Here is a 25,350-nt window from a genome sequence, read left to right on the forward strand (position 1 = left end):
CGATGCAAATAAATGCTGATATGCTGATGGCCACTTATACAGATTGTAATAACACAAATGTGCCAAAGTAAATAATCCACTCACTCTATTCATAAAGACGCGTTCACTTTGATAGCCGTGATCATACAGTGATAGCGAGCTGATTTGGGCTGATTTGCACTCAAACAGATGGTAATCATGCAGATACATTCACATTCAACATAAAACACACCCTCACAGATATAAAAACTGTCGAAAATTAATCAAAGCGTGTCACATGCTCCAGGAGTGAGCGCCAAATTCAAATAAACTATCTTCCGCCTATTTTTCATTCATTCTTTTTTCCAGTGGATCGCTTCATTCTGTTTGTGACACTAAACGCTGCAAAACCATGCCGTGTTTTCGATGCTTGAGGCTTAGATTTTTATAATGATACATAGTTTGTCAAGATTGAATTTGTCCTGTTTCATTTAATCTATTCATAATCACTGACACATGCAAGTGGTAAGGCTTTGAGGACGAGGGCGTCGGGGTGCAGGTTAACAGGTTTAATGTACACACTAAAATAAAATACATTGTAATTAATTTATTTATATATATATATATATATATATATATATATATATATATATATATATATATATATATATATATATATATATATATATACCACAGTAGTGATAACTACAAGACAACCATTAACATTGGCTTGAGAAAACCGGAGCAGAAAGTTTGAAATAGATTTAATGTCATTAAGTTTGAAGATTTATGTTTAAAGCGGTTTTAAAAGCTTGGAATTCAGGGTTTAAGATCATGCAATTTACCAGACAGCAATTAGAGAGGTAAATTAAGTTTAGTTTATTAAGTTTAGTTTACACAGTAAATTAAGTTAAGTTTACTGCAATTAAAGCATTACAATTTATGTAAAACCTTCTGCAAATTTTGTGCAGTTGTTTCAACTTACATTTATTAGTTAAAATAACAGTTATACTTGTTAACTCAACAGAAAATCTATTGCAGTTGTTAAAACATAAATTTTTGAGTTAAAACAACAATTTTACTTGTTCATTCAACTTTCAGTTTAGTTGAGGACAAGAAAACTTAAAATTTCTTGTTGTCTGGACAATCTAGTTATCTCTACACAAAAAAAAAAAAAACAAGTTGAAATAACTAAACTGGAGAAATATTTTTTACAGTGTAGACACTCTGTGCTGCATATTATTTTAGATTTATCAGCTGGTTTGATAGCATAGGCCCCTCCTCACTATTATCCAGACTAGACCTCTGACCTGTGTCCACAGATCTCTTTACATGCTTCCTCTGGGCTCTAGCCTACAAAAACATGGTGTGTCTCTTCATTTTGGCACAGATGACACTCAAATCTATCTATTATTTATTTGACACTCTACGGGACAGTCACAGGGCTCCTGGTTTTCTTCCAAAATATCTTAAATTGTGTTCTGAAGACTAACAAAGTATCCCTTCAACACTTTTCACACACTGTTAAGTACACAAACAGAATTATTATAGTACAGCGATGACTGAAGGGGTTTAGGCTGAAGTGAAACACTTATTGATGCCTAACCCTTTTTACACCAAGATTTAAATACCCAGCATGGGGCAACAATAATCAGAAAGTAGCAAAGTGGAAACAGATGTAAAAATATTACCTACTATATATAAACAGTTCATATGAATAACATATTAATGTTTTCAAATGTAAGCCATTATTAATAACATTGCACAAGTCACCTTGTTAATTTTCCTCTAAACATTCAATTACCCTAATAATGCCGTGAATCATTGCATTATACACTGGCCTTCTACTTATTTTAATGGTATTTAAACTAAATAATATTTTTTAATGCAATATAGCTACCAATCACATTTGATTAAAAAATATTTTTTGAACACCTTTATTGATATAGATTGTTTTAATGTGTCATCCAGGCTATTCCATAGATTTACTCCTCTAACTGAGAAACACCTCCCTCTGGTATTGGTCCTGCCCTTATTTTTTTGATGGACCCTGATTCCTCTCAAATTATGTAAAGTATCTCTGGGCTTGAACCTCTCCTGAATACAGACTGGAAACTTGAGAACCTTATACATCATGCAGCTGTGCTAAGATCATCTAAATCATGTAATTTCAATGCATTTAATTTAATAAACAATGGGTTAGTTGGTGCATAATAATTAACTCTGTTAACAATTTTAATAGCTTTCTTCTGCAATATGAAGATAGGTTTGATAATAGATTTATAATTATTCCACCATATTTCTACACAATAATTTAGGTACGGAAGAATGAGTGAATTATATAATAAATGTAGTGAATTTTGATTAAATGATTAAATTTTACACATTATACCAATAATTTTAGATATTTTTGTCTTTAAATAGTTTGTATGTAATTTCCAGTTGAGTTTATCATCAGTGTAGATACCCAAAAATTTTGTTACACACTCTCTCAATTTCTATATGATTAATTTTAATTTTGATTGGTTCCTCAAATTTTCTATTACCAAAAATAATATATTTAGTTTTATTCAAGTTCATTGATAATTTGTTATAATCAAACCAAGTTTTTTAATTTGGAAAGCTCTTTTTACACTATCCCTAAGAGGAATGCAAAATTTTGTCCGGAGCAATAGAGACTAGTATCATCGCCAAACAAGATACAATTTAACTTTGTCAGGACCTCCGGAATGTCATTTATGTACATTATGAACAGCTTTGGCCGCAATATAGAGCCCTGTGGACCTCCATGCGTTATGTTTGTTCTTTCAGAGTCAAAGTTGTTAATATGTACGTACTGATCTCTGGCACTAAGACAATCTCTCAACCAATTATGGGCAATGCCTCTGATACCATATTGTTCTTCTTTAGCCAGCAGCTGATTGTGATCAATGGTATCAAATGCCTTGCTCAGGTCGATAAAAACACAGAAAGTGTACTCTCCATTATCAATCGCTGTGGATATTTCCTCAACCAGTTCAATGACTGCCATTGAGGTTGCTCTTTTTGACCTGAAACCAAATTGATAATCTGAAATAAGGATGAATTAGAGAGAATCATCAAGTCTTATAACGTATAACTTTTCAAAAAATGTTGAAAATTGTGGAAGTAGTGAAATTGGCCTGTACTTTGTAAATTGGTGTTTATTTCCACTTTTAAAAATGGGTACTACCTTGGCCGTTTTCATGTTATATGGAAAGATGCCCATAAGAAAAGACTGATTAAAAATGTATACGAGTGGAGGTACAATACTATATATAATTTATTTTACTACGATTGTGTCAAATTCAAAACAGTCTGTTGACCTCTTATTCTTAAGTTTACTCCCCGTTTGGATAATTTCATTTTCATCCACACTCCTCAAGAACAAAGAGTTCACATTTCCTTTAGTTATGTTTTTATCTATTTCCTTTACATCTGACGGTTGAGGGTTTTCATTGGCTAGAGTGGGTCCAACATTTGCAAAAAAAGTTGTTGAATGCCATTGATATTTACTTATTACCATTTAAGATTTGGCCATCTTTCACAAAGTAATTTGGATAATCATTTTTGTGGGTTCGCTTCTTGATAATACTATTTAGTACTTTCCAAGTACTCTAGATTGTTGTTTTTGTGCTGTTCCAAAATATTATGATAATAGAAGTGTCTTACATCTTATTATGTTAATTAACTCATGTTTGTACGATTTATATTTGTCCTCTGCTTCTTTAGTTCTATGTTTTATGAATAATTTGTGGAGGTATTTTTTTCTATTGCAAGCGTTGGCTATGCCCTTTCTTATCCATGGTTTCTCTAGGTTGGTTCTGTCTTTAGTAGAGTAATCCTTTAGTGGGCAGTGTTTATCATAAAGACTATAGTGTAGACAAAAAAATGTCATAGGCCTTATCAGGGTCAGAGGTGGCATAGACCTTGTCCCATGTCTGGTTAAACAAATCAGTTTTTAGGGCAGTCATGGTTTCAGGGGTTCTATGACGTATCATTTTAATTTGATCTACTTTTAAAATAGTAGCTCTATAAAGGAGTTTGTGAAAAATACTGAACACAGGAAGATCATCAGTAATATAATTAATGAGCAATTGAGCAGTTATTAGGGTCTGTTCGTAAATATATTATCTATTAAAGTAGCTGTATCAGCTGTGATTCTTGTGGGTTTAGTGATAAGTGGAAAAAGATTATTACTATACATGGTTGTGATGAAATCACTTGTTTTCATATTATTATGGGGATTTAAGATATTTATAGTAAAATCACAACACACAATATGCATCTTATTAAGGTTACCAAACAAATTGTCAACATTTTTATTAAATACATCTAAACATGATCCTGGTTTTCTGTAGAGACTGCTGACAATAATATTTGTAGATTTTGAACTGTCATTTCGACAGATAAACTCTAGAACTCCCTCAATGGTGGTCGACAAACTATCAACAATTTTACAGCTCAGGTCGTTATCCACATATAATGCGACACCTCCACCTTTTTTATTAATCATATTCTTAGTAAAGAGCTCGTATCCCTCCAATTCCACTTCACAAGCCTTGTCCGCATCCAACCAAGTCTCCGAAACTACAGTGACACTAAATTTGTTAATTTTACTAAGGCATTCTTTGATATCTTCAAAGTTTTTGTACAGGCTTCTGCTATTGAAATGAATCAAGCTAAAAGCTCCTTCCATATGTTGTTGCTTTGCTCTTCAGTATAATATTCACATTCATTTATTATATTATTATAGAAATTATTATCTGAATCTATATGTTCCCCAAACTCATTTGTTTTATAGTTCATTCAATTCATGCAAATCATGCAAAATTAAATTACTATGTTCAATCATTTCACTTCTATAAGGACTACCAATATTTTCTAATTCATGTTCATCTTTATCACTAATAACTATCTTCAAATCATTATCACACTTAGTCATATTGTTTTAGAATTGTTCTTATATAGCTCTTTAGGTATTACTTAATATACATACACACACACACAAAACACGCCTCACAAAATACTCCTAGAACCCCAGTACTCCCAAATCCCCACAGTGCAGTCCACATTTTATATAACATTTTAAGTATTTTCCCAATTGTGTAATTATAAGTGATCCCCATAAGGCGGATCTCCATCCACAGTAACAATCATTTTGTAGCAGTTTTCCTCCATCCAACGTAAAGTGGGCCCATCATCCAATTTATCCACACATAAAAATGTGCCTGTAATCACCAGTCCAGCAGGCAAAAGTTTATCCGACAGTAGTCAACGTGAAGTAAGCCTATAATAATCCATTCTCCAGCTCGCAGAAAGTTTGTCTGTGCGTTTTCATAGTCCGCATAGCTCAAACAGAAGACAAAGAGATCCATCTGAAACAGTATGGATGAAACAAACTTGTCCATAGTGTTAAGATCTTTTTTCGTTATTTTGTTTGTTTGTTTGGTTCAGTCAATATTACCTAAACTGATCAAGGTTGTTAAGTTGTCTTACCAGAATTACCCTGGCATGTTCTGGAGTAGATCCCTTTAGCTGAATGAAGATCTCACAGTTACTCATCCATGTCGCTTTTATCTTGTAATTTCTTCTCAGCACGCAGGCTTCTCGGGCGATCACCTTGTTTCTTTTTGTAAGATGCTCATTTAAATCGACATTAGTTCCTTTCAACTTCCTTCCTTGACGCATTAGATCAGTTTTGTGTTACCGATTTGCAAAACGCAAAATAATTGCTGGCAGTTTTGTGTCTTTTCTTGGCAGAGTGTGAAACGCAGCGATGTTTTTCGCATCTAGATGTATGTCTTTTCCCATCAGAAATTTTTCAATTTGTCTCTCCAGTGACTCTACATCCTCAGTGTCAGCATCCACACTTACATTTCTCCCCACTGCTGCCGCTTTGGCATATGAGCGGGGTTTGACCTTCAAACCTGTGATGATAACGTCTTCCATCGCGTTTATTGTTCAAGGTGGTCGATCCTCATTTCAAGCTCTTTGATTGTTTGGTCTTTTTCTTTAATCAAGTCTCTCAATTGTTTCACCTCGTTGAAAAGTCCAATCAGCTTCTTCTGCTGGTGAGTCACTTTGAACAACTCCTCAGTCAAGAGATACAGCATTTTCGCTGGTCCTGCGACTTTAATGCTTCAGGTGCGACTTATTTATCAAAATCGATTTGACATGAACCGAGAGAAATGAACCAAGAGAAAACATTACCGTCTAAAGCCGCGAGAGGGCGCTGTTTTCTCTTGGTTCTAAATAAATTCGACTTATAGTACAGTGCGACTAATATATGTTTTTTTTCCTCATCATGACATATTTTTGGACTAATGCGACTTATACTTAGGTGTGACTTATAGTCCGAAAAATACGGTGTATATATATATATATATATATATATATATATATATATATATATATGCTGCAGTGTTCGGTGTCTGCAGATGTTTAATACACACTGTATGTCTACAGCTGTCAAGTTCAGTTCCACTAACTCGAAGTACAGAAGATGCATGAAAGTGCCTGGATGAAATCTTGATATAATTGATGCATCAAATACAGAGAATCCAACATTAGATATTGCAGAAGACTGCAGAAAGACATAGTACAGATGTCTGAAAGCTTTAATCTTCATGCTTTAAGCTCACAAATAAGTGACGGCCTGTGAAAGCAAACGTTTGTCATTTTCTTTGGTGTAATTTTAATGTAGTGATAACTTACGGAACATTTTATTGCCATATTAAAAATATTAACGTTGACACATCAGAAGTAACATTAAATATACATACTCATTTACACAAATCAGCATGGTAAAAATAACCGAATGATAATGTAAGCACATTATAATTAGGTTGACACCTGTGATGTTATTTATTGAGCTTCGGGGTGGTTCTGTCCCGCTACTCAACATCATCTCATTCTCACAAAGACACATATTAAAAAGTCTGTTTTCCTTTAAAGTAGCTTGACAAGATGACAAATACATCCTGGTCATGTGAATCGTTACTATATGTTTAACAAGACCTTACCTTTAAGAGCCCCTGCATTATTAACCAAAAATTAATGAGGTACATTTTTAATCTGTGTGAGATCTATTACATTTTTAGTCGCTTTTAATGGCTGAATAAACCCATATAAACAGGTTATGACAGAAACAAGCAAAAAAAAAAAAAAAAAAAATCAACAACAAACAAACAAAAACAGAAATCCTCTCAGTGGAACGGTGTTATTGTGTCTGGTAAGCTTCACTTATTGAAGGTTGCCATCTATTGGATAAAGCTTGGGAGGGAATGTTTGACTGTGAGGTGAATAACAGATCTCTAACGCTGTGATCAGACCAGACAGATCATCTTGACTTCCCTCCACTGTTTCATGCTTAGTGTTTGAGAATATCTCAGTCCTGTTGATAGACGAGGGCTCTGTCTTGTTTTCAGTGTGAATCCTGGCACACAGAAGATCTGGGTGAGGACCTGGGGCTCCTCTCACAATAGCTCTGATGGAGAATACATGGCCGGACATCTGGCAGCCAGCGAATATAAGATCACAGGTACCCATGCTCTCCTCACATCAGCCGTTCATGTACCACATCAGTTCATGACCCCACTGTCACTAACAGTTACTGCAGTACTGTTATAACACTGATTCAATACCTGCTAGACCAAATTACTCTGATTCATTCAGTGTGTTATTGTAATTAAGTTGTTTATTAATTTTAATGCTTCTGTTGCTTCTCATAGTTACAGATTACTAGGGATGCACCATACAGCATGTAATAAGTGCCATATTCAGACAAAGAAACATCGACAACAGAACAACAGACAGTAGAATAGAGTTACTAGAGATTAAGGTTGTCTATGTAGGATATTTATGCATTGAATATAATGTTAAACATTCAGTATTATGTATAGCTGACGAGCGCACATCGGCGGAGATGCGCGAGCTTGTCGAGTGACCCTTTCATCACTGGAAAGTTTGTAGTTGAGTCGGTTATGTCAAAAACTAGTAAAACAATGGACAAGTTACTTAATGGTAGGGAGGAAGAGCGAGAGAGAATGCTCGCGCACTTCTGTTTTGTGTGTGTGTGTGTGAGAGAGAGAGAGAGAATTTTTAAATTTTAAATACATCTTTATAATAACAACTTTCTCTTAAAATACACAATTATTCACACTTGATTCAGAAATGCACATTAATTTCATTCTTTTTCACATACATGTTTAAAAAGTCAACACCATTTCATTGTTCTCACATACAGTACACAATACCTCATTAACACCCCAGATTTCTATAAACTTTGGTATACGGTCCACCAATTTATAATAAGCAAACTCTACTTTTAATCTAGCTGCCACAAACCCTAAAAACATAGGAACCACACTTAAATCATCCTGCCCTAGGAGTTTATTTTTCCTTGTTTTCCAAATTACTAATTTTGCAGTCCCAGATAAAAAATTAATTAAAACCAAAGTCCTTTTCCTTTGAACTGAATACCTGGGTCCATAAATAAATAATTTGCAAGAAAATATCTCCCCCAAAGATGAAAACCAATTACTTAAAAGGGAAAACAGATCCCCTAAACGAGAACACTGCACAAATAAATGAAACAAAGATTCTACCACCAAACGAAAAAGGACAACCCACCCCAACACTAGGATTAAGATGCACCACATGTATGTTCGTAGCTACTGCTCCATGTACAATTCTCCACTGCAAGTCACCTGTCCGCTTATTGATTGGGTATTTGTACAGAGTGCGCCAGCAGCCTTTAGGGGAAGATTTTGTTGAAAAAAAAACCAGTCAACAACCTGGCATTTGATACTTTAACACAAATCAAGTACAAGGCCTTCTTCCCAGCTGACGCAAAACATTCCAAAACTGGGGTTTTCAATGTCAACAAATAATGATCATCATCTTCCCAATTCTCCACAGAAGCTCTAACAATGAGTGAAGGAAAAACATAATCAAATCCCTCTTTCCACTCATGAATCATTTCTGTATTGTCCACAAGTTCTCCGTGTTCCTTTCTTAACGTCCCGTGTACTTCTGCAACCAGCTGCTGTATCATTCTTGCAGATTTCACCTTAGTTCTTTGGGTTATAACTTCCACGCTGCTGTTCAGTACATGACCCAACTTTGTATACCCAGCAGCCAGCAGCCGTGAGCGTAAACACGCAAATGATAAAAGTCTTGAAGGGAACAGAGGGTTAAAAAACAAAGGTTCTTCCAACAGCCAAGTCCCAGCTGATACATCGGGTGATCTTGACACAGTGAAAACCTTCCAAGCCTCAAGCATAGATTTATAAATAGGGAGTAAGATCTACCAAATCGGACTCTTGTAAATACATAAGAAATAGACGTTTGTCAAATCCCATTCCCCCTGCCTTCCGCAAAAGGACTGTCGCTGTGTTCATCCAAGCAAAATTACTGTTGTAAAGCAGTCTTTGAGCTGTCTGTAGACGAAAAGTCATTATTCTTGCCTTTATATCCACCAGGCCTTGTCCCCCTTCTTGTATAGGAAGATACAGTACGGCAGATCGAACCCAATGGTATCCGGACCAAAAAAAAGTCACCAAGTGCCTTTGAATTGCTTGAATTAAACCTGCTGGTGGTTGCAAAATGTTGAATTTGTGCCACAGAGTGGATGACACCAAATTGTTGGCCACCAGAACTCTTCCCCTGTAGGACAACTGGGGTAGCAACCATTTCCATCTAGACAATCGGGTGCATACTTTATCCTCTACGCCCTCCCAATTTAATTTCTGAAAATCAATTGTACCAAAATAAATACCTAGTATCTTAAAACTTTCAAAACTCCATTTAAGATTCCCAGGCAAATGTGGAGGATTCTCTGAGAAATCATGACCTGCCCAGAGAGCTTCACTTTTATCCCAATTTACCCTGGCAGATGAAGCCTTCTCATACACATCTAGTACATCAGTTAGAACATGAACATCTTGTGTATTATTAACAAATACAGTAATGTCATCTGCATAAGCACTTAAAACTGTTCTTGAGTTCTCAATAATACCAGAAGTAATAAAACCAGAGATTGTTTCACATAATTTACAAAGTAAAGGTTCTATCGCTATACTATATAGTTGCCCTGATAAAGGACACCCCTGTCTTAAATCCCTTGTTACAGGGATAGGACGGCTTAAACCACCTCCCACCTTGACAATACAAGAGGCATCTGCATACAACAGTTTCACCAATTTTAAAAAACCTTGCCCTAAACCAAAAGCTTCCAACACATTGAAAAGATATCTATGATCTACACGATCAAAAGCCTTTTCTTGATCTAAGGAGATCAAGCCAATTTTTCTTTTAAAAACTTTGCAAATATCTAAAACATCCCGTATTAAAAATAAATTATCTGATATCGTTCTTTCTGAAACACAATATGTTTGATCCCGGTGTACTATTAAATGAAGGTAATTTTTTAACCTGTTAGCAAGGCATTTTGACAGAATTTTATAATCAGTAGTCAACAACGCAACCGGTCTCCACTTTTTCAAAAAAGACAAATCCCCCTTTTTTAGGCAACAAAGACAGAACAGCTCGTTTACAGGACACAGGCAGCATACCATCTTTGCTGCATTCACAAAAAACCTCACAAAGATCCTTTCCAATACAGTGCCAAAAATGCTTGTAGAATTCAGGTTGCAGACCATCAATGCCTGGAGATTTTCCTGAATTCAGTTGACCCAATGCAGCAGTTAGTTCATGGTAGGATATATCTATATCCAAAGCAGTCTTTGAGTCCAAGTCTATTTGAGGTAAATCATGAAAAAGTTGTGCAGAACAATTTTCATCACAATGCCCAGCAGTATAAAGATTTGAATAAAAATCCACTGCATGACGACGCATTTCTCTCATATCATACGTTAACTTCCCATCAGGAAGGCGTAAGCAGACCATCTGTTTCTGTTTTGACACCTTACGCTCCAAGTTAAAAAATATGCAATTGGAGCATCCATATCTGCAACAGAAATAAAACAGGACCTTACCAAGGCCCCTTTTACTCTCTCATTTAAATAAGATCTCAACTCCACTTTTTTTTCTCTGTAGCTTACTACTCAACATAGGATCATATTTGCTAATTAAGTCTGCTTCTATAGATGATATCTCATTCTCAACAACCTCAATTGTTTTTCTTAACACTTTAGTAGATTTGGCAGTATACTGCAGGCAAAACATTTTTATATTAACTTTTCCTATATCCCACCACTGTCTTAAATTCTCAAAACTACTTTTTTTCATTTTCCACTGTTGCCAAAAAATTTCAAAAAATCTACAAAACTCTTTATCTTGAAGCAATCTAATGTTAAAATGCCAAAAATAGGACTTTTTTGAACTATTAAACTTACTTATTACAACCGACACCAGATTGTGGTCTGTAAAACCCATTGGATTAATAGAGCAATCAATAATTTGACTACTCATCTGTTTAGACACATAGATTCTATCCAGACGAGCAGCAGTCACCCTATTATTGTTAACCTTCACCCATGTATATTGCCTCACATCAGGGTGTTTAATCCTCCATATTTCCAAAAGATCAGTTGCTCTTATTAACTTGGATAAACATGATGATGACTGAATATGCGGTTCTTCTGTATTTCGATCAACTGTGAAATTTTCTGTACAGTTCCAATCCCCTCCTACTATAACATTCCCATCATTAAAACATTTTTGAAACACAGTACTTAACACACCAAAAAACAATAATCTTTCAAAACCTACATTTGGTGCATACACATTGATGAAATAATAAATGTCCCCATCTATGTCAGCTTTAACTACCAAGAGACGACCATTTATTGGTTTCTTGATCAGTGACCCTTAATTCAGGTGAAAAAAAAATTCCTACTCCTGCGCTCAAATTCGTTTTATGACTTAAAAAATACTGCCCTTTCCACCACAATCCCCAATCGATTTCATTTCCTACATCACTATGTGTTTCTTGAAGATAAATAACATGCAATTTTCTCTGTTCTATTATTTCAGATACTAATGCACGTTTGTGCATATGCCTCCCCCCATTTATGTTAAGAGAACCCTACTCTTAAAACTTCCATGTGGACTTTTAAGAGGGAAAAAAGAAAAACAGAGAAAAAGAGCATTGCAAAAAGAGACACCACGTGATGCATGAAATTGGTCAGCTAAGTCAAAACTTTTAACGTTCTCCTTTTTTCTACTTTTCTATACTTTCTAATTGCTGTTATATGTTTCTTTAAACAAAACCTTTTCTTTTCACTTAAGATATCAAATCCCACATTCTTTTGATGTATTGAAACAGACTTCTCAAACTTCCCAATATCTGAAAAAAAATCTATAACATTGACTTGCTTTCCAAACGTATCATCTAGAAAAGCATTGATCTCTTCTAAAGTATACAATGAGGAATCATCTTGTGAAAACTCTTGTGAGTTCGCTTCACCACTGCACAGTGAATCTCCCTGTGAGCATGAATCAAAATCATGCATAGATACAGTCTCATCTGACTGGGTTTCATCCATGCCACCCTCATTAAGTTCTTTATTGCATGTCAACTCCGTGTGCTGCTGTTTCTCCACCACACACTCTGCACTACTAAATCTAGACTGAAGACCGCTAGTACTCGGTACAGCGTGTAAACCATGGACATCAACGTTTTCAGCATTAAGTGAATCAGCGATTTCTCCGTTCACATCATCATTCGCAATATTTCTGAAATCAGAAACTGGCACTGTTGTTGTTTCTACTTCATTACTTATTAGACCATTTTCGGTAGCAGATACATTAACTTCCGAAACTCTTACCACAGGAGGACCCTCAATCTCATCCCGAACTTCTTGAGTAACGTTAGGCACGATAACAGGAATAACATCAGTCCCTGCTCTCGAAAAGCCGCCTTCAATTCCACATTCTTTATGCGGACAAACGTGCCGTTTATGACCAAAATCGCCGCAAAAAAAGCACCTCATACTACCGGTTGTTGCGTAAACCATAAATATCTTCCCTTCATGTTTAACCTGAAAAGATATATCCAATGTTCGCTCGGAGGAATCCAAAACCATGTTTATTTGTCTCCTGAACGACATCACGTGTTTTAGAGCTGGGTGTTTACATCCCAGAGAGATCGTTTTAAACGGACTAACAATTTTCCCGAAACGAACTAACTCGAGCTCCAATACTTCATTAGTTATGAATGGAGGCACATTTGAAATCGTGTAGAGTGGAGTGACTTGGACTAAATCATCATTAACAATAAGGCCGCTTTCAATTATTTGATTCACAAGATGCTGTGCTTTCAAAAAGACCACAACAGCCTTGTTCATTCGAGAAGCAGAGGAAATATTTTCGTGGCCTACCGCCTCTCCTGTCGCAACAAGCACATCCTCAACCATAACCCCATCAGCAGGTACACACCTGAATCCATTGCGTAAGGATAGCGCCTCAACCTGAGACGCCATCCCTCTGCGTAAACACTCACTTTGACAACAATAAATTAAAAATGACATACCAAAACATGCAGAATCAAAATGAAAAAGCATAAAGAGAAGGAGAAAAAAAAACACCGCTCAGTTTTCTCCCCACCACCACTCTCGCACGTGCAAATTCCCAGAATGCCCAGAGAGAGAGAGAGAGAGAGAGAGAGAGAGAGATTTTGATTTTAACAAAGCTTTATTAACTTTTTTTTTTTTTTTTTATAAACACTCAATTATCTCACAACAAACATCCCCCCCTCCTCACAAAAAATAAAACAAAAAACAAATTAAGTACAACACATTGCACATACACAATCATACTCATCACAAAAAGAAAACCAAGTTCCCTTCAGATAACTCACAAAGAGCTCCATTACTGCACCATATTGTTTCAAAAATGTTAAGGCTTTGCATGTTTTTATAGAAGCGAAAATCTATCAGAACTCTAGACTTTACCAAACTTGAAAAGCACACATTGATATCACATGATTCTTGCTGTATTCTTCTTTTTCTGCTGGCATAGATGGCCATTTTAGCTTACCCAATAATAAAATTCATAAGCTGGCATACAAACCGTTTTCCTCGAGAATATTTGAAACCCAGAATGAAAGTCTCAATATCAAACCTTTCACTCAACCTCCAAAATAACTCTCTTAACTTCGTGAACAAAGGTTCCAATCTGGAACAGTACATGAACGCATGAAAAATTGTCTCCCTTTGTGTACAAAAGGGGCAAGCAGGACTGACTTCTGGATTCAGCACAGACACGAAAGAATTAACCGCGATGACACCGTGAAGAATTCTCCACTGCAAATCGCCTACCCTCTTAGACAAAGGTGGCTTATATAACGATCTCCATTCCGGTCTAACATCATTTCTCAGTCTGAGAACAGAGCGCCATGGTGTGTCAGTTTTTGTTTCAAGAATACTCTTATTAAGAACCAAAACACACACTTTATACAACTTTTTACCTTCACATGACAAGAGATCCAAAGAAAGAGATTCACATGATTTAAAAAAAGACTAGTACAAACACCAACAACAGGTTGAACAATTAAACATGGGAAAAGGTCATCAATGTCAGGGGTACTGGCCCCAGTGAAGAAATCATCCAAGAGGCTTTTTTCCTCAGCAGTTAGACAGAGTTTCAAACTAGTCAAAAACTGACAAAATAGCCGATCAGACCTAATTCTCAAATGTTTTGAAGCTACATCAAAGTTTTCAAAATTAGGTCCAGTTAAAGCCAACAAATGGCCCAAAGTAAACACTCTAGATTTCTGGAGCAAGAAACTAAACCCAGATAGATTACAATGAGCGGTGACATCCAGACGAGCCCCAGAAATTAAGGGTTCTTGAAGTAACCAATGGAGTGAGGAAAAGTTCTCAGTCTTTTGAACTCGAAAAAGACCCCACACTTTAAAGATGCTCTGATAGAAGGCAGGCAGTCCTGATAAATCCAATTTGGTTGTCTTCATTAAAAACAGAGGTTTGTCCAGTCCAAAGCTTCCCACAGTGCGCAAAATGGTGCAACAAACAGCACGCCACCCAATATGCACAGGTCCATCAAGAAATCTCTTCACGAACTGCAACCGAAAAGCAGCACACCTACTTTGTAGATGAATCAGTCCTTGTCCACCCTCTTCCTTAGGAAGAAACAAAATACTTTTTGAAGTCCAATGTAGCTTGTCCCAAAAGAAATTTACCAGAAGAGTTTGAGCTTCCGTTAAAAATTGTGGTGAGGGTTCCACACATGCCAGTCTGTGCCAAAGTGAAGAGGCTATTAAATTGTTAGCAATGAGAGCCCGTCCTCTGTAAGACATATTTGGCAACAACCACTGCCATTTGTCCAAACGGCTTTGAAACTTACCTAAAAACCCTTCCCAATTCTTTTGTAAGGCACTTTCATCCCCTTAAAACACCCCTAAATATTTTACGCCCCCTCTTCCCCAAAACAACCCAGCAGGAAGATGAGGTATCCCCTCGGCCCATTGCCCTAAGAGTATTGCTTCACTTTTTTTCCAGTTAACCTTAGCAGATGACAACTGTTTAAAATCTTCAAATAAATTAAATAAAACATGTACATCACTCTGATTGTTGAGTAAAACAACAATATCATCAGCATATGCTGACAAATAAAATTTGTTATCACACACTGGTAAGGACAAACCACACAGTTTACTTCTTATCTGTTGAAGCAAAAGCTCAATGGCCAAAGAATACAACATACCAGACAGGGAACAACCTTGTCTGATTCCCTTAAGGACTCGGAATGGAGCACATAAGCCACCGTTTATTTTCAGCACACTCTCAACATCACAATAGAGTACTCTAATCATATCAACAAAACTTTCACAAAAACCAAAAGCTGATAGAGTACCTCATAAATAAGAATGCTCAACTCTATCAAAAGCCTTTTCTTGGTCCAAAAAAACTAGGCCACAGTTAATATTCAATAATTTAGAAACATAAAAAATATCACAAATAAAAGAAATATTATCAAAAATGGACCTACCAGGAACACAGTACGTTTGATCCGGATGGATGACCTGATCTAAAACACCAGCCAGTCTGTTAGCCAAAGCCTTAGATAAAAGTTTATATTCATTGCAGAGGAGTGAAACCGGACGCCAGTTTCTTATATCAGTCAGGTCCCCTTTTTTTGGGAGTAGGGTGATTACTGCTCTTCGGCAGCTCAACGGCAATCTGCCCTTTGACAAACAGTCATTGAGCACCTCGAGAAGATCTACACCCATCTCTACCCAAAAAGTCTTGTAGAAGTCAACAGGGAGGCCATCTATTCCAGGTGCTCTCCCAGACTCCATACTCTGCAGGGCCTTGTAAAGCTCACCCAGGGTCAGGCTCTTTGAGAGGTCGCCATTGGCCTCTTCTGACACCTTTGGCAGGTTTTCAAGGAAACTGTTCTCCTTGCATATGCCAGACTTCAGTTCACTCCTATACAAATCTTGATAAAAAAAGGACTGCTCTCTGCTGAATCTCAGCCGGATCCGATAAAAGCACTCCATTCTCAGAAAACAATGCATGGATCAGCCGTTTCTGCCCATTCTTTTTTTCTAGATTAAAAAAATATTTAGATGGTGCATCCATCTGATCTATATTTTGAAAACGTGAACGGACCAAAGCACCTTGTGTTTTATACCCAAGTAGGTCAGACATCTGGGCCTTTTTCTTTGAATAAACTTCTAAAAAACAAGGGTCACCGGTAGAGTGAGCTAAAGATTCAAGTTCAATTATCTCTTTTTCTAAAAAATCTAAGGAACGAGTCAACTCCTTAGTGACATTGAGAGTGTATTGCTGAGTAAACTGCTTTATTTGAACTTTACCCACATCCCACCACTGTTGCACAGAGGAAAAACCAGGCTTTGTTTTCCTATGGGCTTCCCAAAAAAACTTAAAAGATTCTTTAAAAAACTCATCTTGTAACAAATTGTTATTAAAGTGCCAGTAAGCACTCTTTGGCTTAACAGTACTTACAATAAATATACAATGCACCATACTGTGGTCCGTAAAACCAACAGGCGTAATGTAACACCTATTAAAAATACTAAAATGATACTTAAAACAATAAAACCTGTCCAACCTAGCTAAAGACATAACATTATCCCGTGAATGTGCCCAGGTATATTGCCTTTCATCCTTATTTAAAGATCTCCAAACATCACATAAGTCATATTTTTTAATAGTATGTATAAGACGTTTGCGTGAGGCCAAATGTGGCTCCATGTGATTCCTGTCCAAGTTCAGCTCAGTACAATTAAAATCACCACCCAAAAATAAAAATTCCTCAGAACAGCAGTTTTGTAAAGACAAACACAAAGTATCTAAAAATAACATTCTTTCCAAAGGTGCAGCAGGAGCATAGACACACATAAAAACAAACACATGATTTTCAAAACATGCTCTGACTTTTAAGAGCCTTCCTTTAACAATTTCATCAACATCATATGAAATAGGAACGAAATTCCTATTAAATAAAATAGCAACTCCCCCACTTACTGAGGAATTATGGCTCAAAACAGAGACACCATCAAATTCTCTCCCCCAGTCAGCAGCATTTTTTTGGTCACTGTGGGTTTCTTGCAGAAAAGCAACACTGATATTTCTTTGCTTAATAATTTCGTACACCATTACTCTCTTACGAGCATCTCTAGCGCCATTAACGTTTAGGGTAGCTAAATGGACTTCACTCATTAGTAGGGAGAAGAAAAGTAAGACCAGCCCATATAAATAAAGAGCGTTGATCATCGTGCCCCCCAAATTAACCATCATCGTTACCCAGGGCGATGTTAACATTCCGCACAATTTTCTTTAAGCGGTACACTTCTTTATTAGTGAAGCAGCTCTCTGCCATGAAATTTTTCGTTTTATCGACAAACTGTTTGAGGTCTGGAAAATAATCCTGGACACGCACACCTCTCTTGTTTTTAGTCGCTCTAAGAAATAATTTAATATCATCAAGCTCATAACTGCGACCAATAAAGTCGCTCTGTGAAAGAGATGCACTGGAGTCAGAAGACTCACCATCACTGCCTGTTTCCTCAACATCCTCCTCAACACTTTTCTTGCTAATTTTAGCCTCACTAACCCTGTCGCTCTTTTTTCTTTTTAACAGAGCTTTAAACACTGTCTCTTGAACATCCAAACTAGCGCAATCCGCCTCACAAATCATATCCGAAACCGTGTCCTTAATTATGTTTCCCTGAGGCAGTTCTAAACTTTCTGAAACCACCATATCGTCTTCTAAAATCGCACCGGTGGACTCCGAGTGCGAGTACTCATGCCGCGCAGCGGATGGCCTAGCCACATCCTCAGCGGGAGAACCCGCCGCTGTCGCCGCCACAACAGAGCCCGACTCCGGCAACACCGCCTCGGCAACACCGGTGGCGACAGCCGCCTCAACGCTTGCTGAAATTCCATCTGCAATCGGTGTCTCATTTTCAACATTTTTGTCCGGACAGTTTCGTACTAAATGACCCAGCTGGCCGCAGCCAAAACACTTAATTTTAGCAGTGGTAACAAACACAATATAATCGTAATCATCAACTCGAAAGTTAAGTGACAAATCAAGTTCAGTATCATCATTAACGATCATATAGACAAAACGCCTAAAAGAAACAACATGTTTTAACAAAGGCGAATCGCTACTGATAGAGATCTTCTTTATTCGGGACACTAATTTGCCATACCGCGACAGCGCTTGACTCAGAATGTCATCACTCATGAAAGGTGGGACATTGGATAAAGTGACTCGCTTGGCTGGTAACGCAAGGGGAAGAACGGGGACAAGTTCATTATCAACAACTATCCCCTGTTCTACCAACTCATTGGCTTTATCAATCGAGTCAAGAAAAACCACCACCGCACTGTTCATCCTAGAGGCCGATAACACGCTCTCATGCCCCACTGCATTCCCTATGGCCAGGCAGCACGCCTCCACACTCACCGCGGCCGCCACCTTCACTGCGTGCCGCCGGGTGAGCGAACCCAACACCTGCTGGCGTGGGGCCGACATGCTCTCGCGAACGGGAGACACGCGGCCCGAGGAGTAAACTTAGAACAACTAAAACCCTTGCAACAAATAAAGAAACAGAGCAGCAAAGGTGGAAGGAAAAAAAGAAAAGACTCACAGCACTCAGCTCCACACTCACAAACACCCCGTCCACTCACACTCAGTCGCACCGGAAATGACGAGAGAGAGAGAGAGAGAGAGAGAGAAGAGAGCATGCTCGTGAACTTCTGTTGTGGTCTTTGATATTCACTCACTTAGCATACGCATATGAATTAAAACTAAATCGCCCTAAAAAGATAATTTACAGGGGCATTTACTATAAACTTAATTTATTTTCAACCTTAGGCATACATGACTTTCTGGTGAAAGTGATTCTAGCAGCCTGTGTGTAATGCGATCGGCAGTAGCCTACGTTACTACTTTCCCTCTCGTTCTGCACCAGTATAAATACATGCACGCGTGTGTTTTGCTTGTTTGAGAGTTTCTGCATTAAATGAGTGGCTTTTGGAATATAAATCGCAGCACGTTTCAGATAAAAACAAAAAACGCGACTTCTATTTGTGAAAAATATCACAGATTTATAGAGAGGTTCCCTTCATTATTGAGAGTGAGGAGTCACGTGCCGATTTGGGTTGATTTGGGAGGGGTCTGAGCCGGTCGGCCCTGATGGCAGGATACGCTATCGGTTGCCAGGGGCAATGCCTTCAGAACTTCACAGAGGCGCAACTAAACATTTCAGAGATCTTTAATTTTTGTGCATTTATTTTGTCGGCGGAACAGATCGAGACGGATCTACGAAAATGAGAAAGAAAAGGAAGAAAGTAAAGCAATGCAAAACATAAGGCGAAAGAAAGGGGACCTTACAAGGAACAAGCTCACACCAAGCGCAAAACAGCGGTGTTTGGAGAAGCTCTCAGGCATCCGAAATATCGACCCATACGAGCTCCCTGCAGCGGCAAAGAGACCTGAACAACTTACCTCAGTGATCACATATGGATATCGGGAATTATATACATTTTGTACATGTACAATAAATATTATGCATGGTTAGTGAAAAACTAAAAATGTTAAAACACTTGAAAAAGGCCATAAAACACATAAAGAACAATGGTTCCCGGGATTTTGAGAACTGGAGCTTGTAGCCTAGAATTTCTCTTTCTAAATTATGTGTAAAATCATCTTGTTTACTCTCACAGAAAACAATATATTGATTTAAATTTTCTAACACACTTTTTGTTGGTAAAAGTCATACACTAAGTAGACATCGAAAACGCCTCTTTTAACGCCACACGTACTGCCGCGGCGGCGGTATAAAGTGCATTTGCAGCTTTTGACCACTGAGTAGCGATTTAACCACAAGTTATCAAACAAGCGCATCAAAGCACATTTTCGCAAATAGACGTCAGTTTTGCCTCGCTGATGTGTTACATTTGATGGCTTCAGTCATGGAAAATGAAAGAAAAACACTATAGTTTAAATATTTAATATATTTAATATTCACAGATGAAAGTTTGGTATTTATGAAGTTATGTGCATTTCTTAGAACGAGAAAGAGAAAGAGTCTGTGCTTATATTTTCTAAGCTACATGGTATTAAACCATATTTTAGATTGACACATTTAAAAGGTGTGCAGTATTATTTATATTATATTAATTATGCGTTAAATTATTCAGAAATTGAGAAATTAAGATTAATTGTTGCATGTTTAAATGTGAAGTACTGTATAATTCCGTTCCCATTATTTAGGCCTAATTTGCCTAAAACAAGAAAGGAATAAAATTAAACCAGCACGATTAAATCTTTGAAACTCTAAATAATTAATAAAACGTCCTCACGATTAAACTCAAGTTCTCGCATTATAATCAACAACATTCACACAATGTAAACAAAACAAAAAAAAAAGCTTTAGTAATGGACAACTTAAGTAATTTTAGAGTAATGTTAGAGTCTGCGCTGCGGATCATTTCAGAAAGATAACCGCTTTAACACCAGTATTAAAGACTTTTTAAAATAAGTTGAGCTCAAAACTCACTCTTAGTTAGCAGCAAGTGTTTGAAATAACTTGATCCGATGTGGATTATAATCCCTAAACAAGGTGGAAATATTTATAAGCAATGTAAAAGACTATGCAAGCTAAACATTAACGTTACCATAGTAAACATGGTAAATATGACAGCTTGGATAAATCAGACGTCAGCTTCTTATTCTCTATCACAATTGTGTATTTATTAAGTAACATTTTATCTGTCGTCTCGTTTCAAGAGTTTAGCTCCACGTTGCATATCATCAAAATATTATAATGATTTTTGTTCGGGAGCTTTTATAAAAATAGAGTCTGCGCTGCTGATCATTTCGGAAAGATAACAGCTTTAACACCAGCATTAAACACTTTTTAAAGTAAATCAAGCTCAAAACTCACTTTCAGTCAGCAGCGAGTCTTTGAAATAACTTGATCCAATGTGTATTATAATCACCATACAAGGCAGAAATATGTATAAACGATGCAAAAGTCTGTGCACGCTATGCATTAACATTACCATAGTAAACATGGTAAAATATGACCGTTAGCTAACGTCATAAAAAAATATAATAGCCTAATGTTTTTGTTTGGGAGATTTTATAAAAATAGAGATATTATCATTCATTCTAAATGTGAAGGGCTGTGGCTAATAAACAGAAAGAGACCCGACTGAATAAGCAGGCTATTTTCATAAGCGTTAAAAATAAATAAATAAAATAGAAATAAGTGTATTTATGTGTGATTAATTTTGAATACTGTTAAATTAAATCAATAGCTTATGATCAATGTATCACTTATTCTACATCGATGCTTTTGAATGTGAATATATATAACAAAGCATGCAAACAAACGGCCGCTTTTATCATCTTCGTTTTGTGATTGCGCATGTTCCAGTGCGCATGTTCCAAATGCGGCTATTGATACCAGAAACACGCCTTCACTCTGTGAATAAAGTATTTCAGTATGTTTGAAATGTTATGTTCATAACACAGCATATAAAATAATAATAATAATAAAAAAAATAACAGGAGAGTATCAAAGTGGCTTAAGCTATGTGTAAACTTTTTTCCCTATATCACATGCCAAACTAATCTTTAATTGCTGCTTTCTCCTGTGAAAATTTTGTTTGTGATGAAAATAACATCTTTGTCAGTTATTTTATCTAAACAGATCGATTAACTTCAAGATTTCAAAATCAGATAGCATGCTGATAATGTAGCACTAAGATTACATTTGTTTGAACGCATTATTGCGAAAGCGATTGAGTGTGAATATGTTTAAATCATGCTTTAACCCGAAAATAATCAGTAAAAGAAACAGACTAACTCTTAACATCCCGCTCGACTCTTGCAGTCAACCTTCTGATCAAGCTAAATATGTTGGCTATTGGCATGAATTTTACTCATGATAAGAAGCTCATATTCAAGTGTTTGTGCAAAAATTATTAATGTGCATTAATGACAGGGAGGCGCCGTCTCATCACTTTAATTTTTCATGATAATGAATGTTTTAATTAACATAATATCGTGGTGTCTCACATATGTACATTAAAAATATATCTACAGAAAGCTTTAAATGTTTTTAAACGAAAAGGAATAGTGTAATGTGTGAATGTTGCATTTCTCTAGTCGGAGAGAGCCAGCACTGTGAATATAACCAAAACAACAGTCCTATTATAAACCGGTTCAGCAAGTGAAAGCCTCATAAGACATATGAAAGAGCAATTCACACCTTTATCTCGACCCCCACAATCCATGAATAACTATCCAAAACCCAACCCCCTCCAGCTGAACAGAATTCGGTCTGTGTTTTGGCTCTGAGGGATGGTGTGTTACTGGGCTGAAACATGCCTGCACTACACTTCATAATTTTCTCGCAGCCCATATTATTATTTTCACAAGACCATAATGATAAAAACAAATCATCAATTAATAATTAATCATTATTTTAGAAAAATCATTGTTATTTGTGATTGTGGATGTTTGCGGGAGGTTTTAAGACCAAGTGGAGTCCTCTGTTCCCGCCTCACAGCGCGCGGGTCTCCGAGGCTTCACTGTCTGCTGTTTGACTTTACTGAATCAGATTGAGGCGAACTTATTGATCATGAGCCCAACATTTAGCAAGCAGGAGAAGTCTAACGGAAGGAAGACGTATATCATTGAGCTAATGCTGTTAAAGAGAGAGAGAAGTCTTGGACTATTCTTAAACTTGGAGCTCATTATATTGAAGTACATATCCAAACACCAGAAACGTTATGCATTTTATGAATAATGAAATGTTATGAAAATTATGCATTTTATTTATTCACATGCTGTATGGTTGAAATAATATTTTAGTTCACAACTTTAATTTCCTTTGTTTAAAAAAATGCTTTATTTGCTAATGTTTCATAAACCTTCAGTTGTTATGCTCTAAAATCCATGCCATTATTAATTTCACAGTATTTTTACCACCTAAATGACTAATCTTTAAAGTCACAATTCTATAATGGTCAAAATTACTCAGGCCGATGGTATTTTTTAATGACATTATTTTATTATTATTATTATTTGAATAATTGTAGCTTACATAAATAGGTAAAGCAAAACAAATATTCGGATTGTCCCTTATTTTTTCCCTTGTTTTCCTAAAGAATAAACACATATTGTTTACAAGAATAAACATGATAACATATTATTAATTAATACAAATATTTTAAGCAATTAAAACCTTTTTTTTAAACTTGAATTTAAATACAAAAAAAACAAAAACGCAAATCCAGCACTTCTCCTTCAATACTGATACTGCGACTATTGACAGTTTGTACCTGTTCATTCGCTGGCATTTTTTGAATTTCTTTTTTTTTCTCCCTTAAAAAACAAATTTGTCCATTCAAATGCGCAATTTTACCATAAAGGCAATTTACCTAATGGCTGTTGATGACTATTTGAATTGAATTCTGCCAAAGTGCGCGCTTGTATGTGTTCGTTAAATGCTTATGCCAGTGCTCATGTCTGAAAATAATATATGAAGAAAAAAAAATCACATAAAAACATTAAGATATAGCTTATATTTTCTAAGCTTAGTTCATTAGTTCATTTAGTATTTTTTTTTAATTGATGTTAACAATAAAATTTTACAAACTGATAAAGGTTTATTTATTTTTTTTTTTTTTCAGCATGTGGTGCAGGCCGCATTAGAATTTGTGACGGGCCGCGGGTTGAGAACCACTGCTTTATATCAAACATTTTTAAATCGTCCACAGCTGAGCTTTGCGGGAGGCTGATCTGCGCCAGATCGCATGTAGTGAATGTAATGAACAAAGTCGTGTTCAGATCGAATGAAAAAAAAAACAAAAAAAAAAACATGGATAACCTAGATTAGTCCCATGGCTCTGTTCTGAAGTAAAATAATTATAATTAGTACTGTTAACCAAGAGTAACACATTATATCGCCTATTTTTGTTTGCTGCATGTTTTTTTGTTTTTGTTTTTTTTTAACGCTAAAAAATAAATCAGAGTTTGTGAGAGGAAAAAAATAGGCTATAGGCTCAATCGGGAGAAATCAAACATTTCCATATTTGTGATGTTGCCCATTTGAAGCTTAACTATTATTCATGAGGTAAATAGGCTGTGTGCGTTTCAGTGTTGATGAAAAAAAAAAATCAGAATTAACAATATGTCAAAGTGCTCACGCCGAATGTCTGGTGAACGACTGCTGTTTCCATTATGTGAGTGAGGCACCAGCACGATCAGCTGAAACAAATAATACTCCATTTTTGGTCACACAAAAGGCATAATTCAAAAATGCTGGTAGTTTGAAAAATCAAGAATAATAACAGAGTTAATACTAATTATTGCTAAATGCTGGACCGTTCCCATTTCGCTCTGCATATGGAACCTGAAGATTTTTTTAAAACCAAGAATGAATCGAAATGAAAATGAAATTAAAACATTTAGCTTATATATAGGCCTTATATTTATTTACTGTTTAATAAAAATAGCATGCATATGATCCTTTGTGTTAAGGTCTTCCTTTAATTTTTGTTTAGTAGACTGTAGTCTAAGACTATTCTACATTTTAAAAATTAACATTGGGAAAATAAACAGTTTTTTTTAAATGTTACAATGTTATATCATAATGTTATTGTTGTTTTACTTCCTTCTTTTATCTCATTTTACAATTACATTCATTTCGCAATCCGTCCCTTTGCGCCACCTGGCGGTAGTTTCGCGAATGATTTTAACACGCGACTGAATTACAGTTACCACCGCGGCACTGCGGCGGTAAGCCCCAGAAAGGCTGGCCACCTACTGTATGTGGGTAGGCGTCAACTACCATGAATATCATTGTGATTTACACCTGAGAGGTCAAAGACCCGCATA

The 25,350-nt window shown here is 36.3% G+C and overlaps 1 protein-coding gene across 3 annotated transcripts in view; it reads left to right on the forward strand.

Annotated features, from left to right (window-relative positions):
• The window catches only part of LOC113092497 (threonylcarbamoyladenosine tRNA methylthiotransferase-like), a 90,871-nt gene that overhangs the window by 8,777 nt on the left and 56,744 nt on the right, over window positions 1-25,350 (forward strand). For all 3 annotated transcript variants that reach the window (XM_026258125.1, XM_026258126.1, XM_026258127.1), the window contains one exon: window positions 7,407-7,519. In XM_026258125.1, the coding sequence (XP_026113910.1) occupies window positions 7,407-7,519 (113 nt within the window). The remainder of the gene's footprint in view (window positions 1-7,406; window positions 7,520-25,350) is intronic.

Source organism: Carassius auratus, unplaced genomic scaffold (assembly GCF_003368295.1).
Source record: "Carassius auratus strain Wakin unplaced genomic scaffold, ASM336829v1 scaf_tig00214606, whole genome shotgun sequence".
Classification (NCBI taxonomy): Eukaryota; Metazoa; Chordata; class Actinopteri; order Cypriniformes; family Cyprinidae; genus Carassius; species Carassius auratus.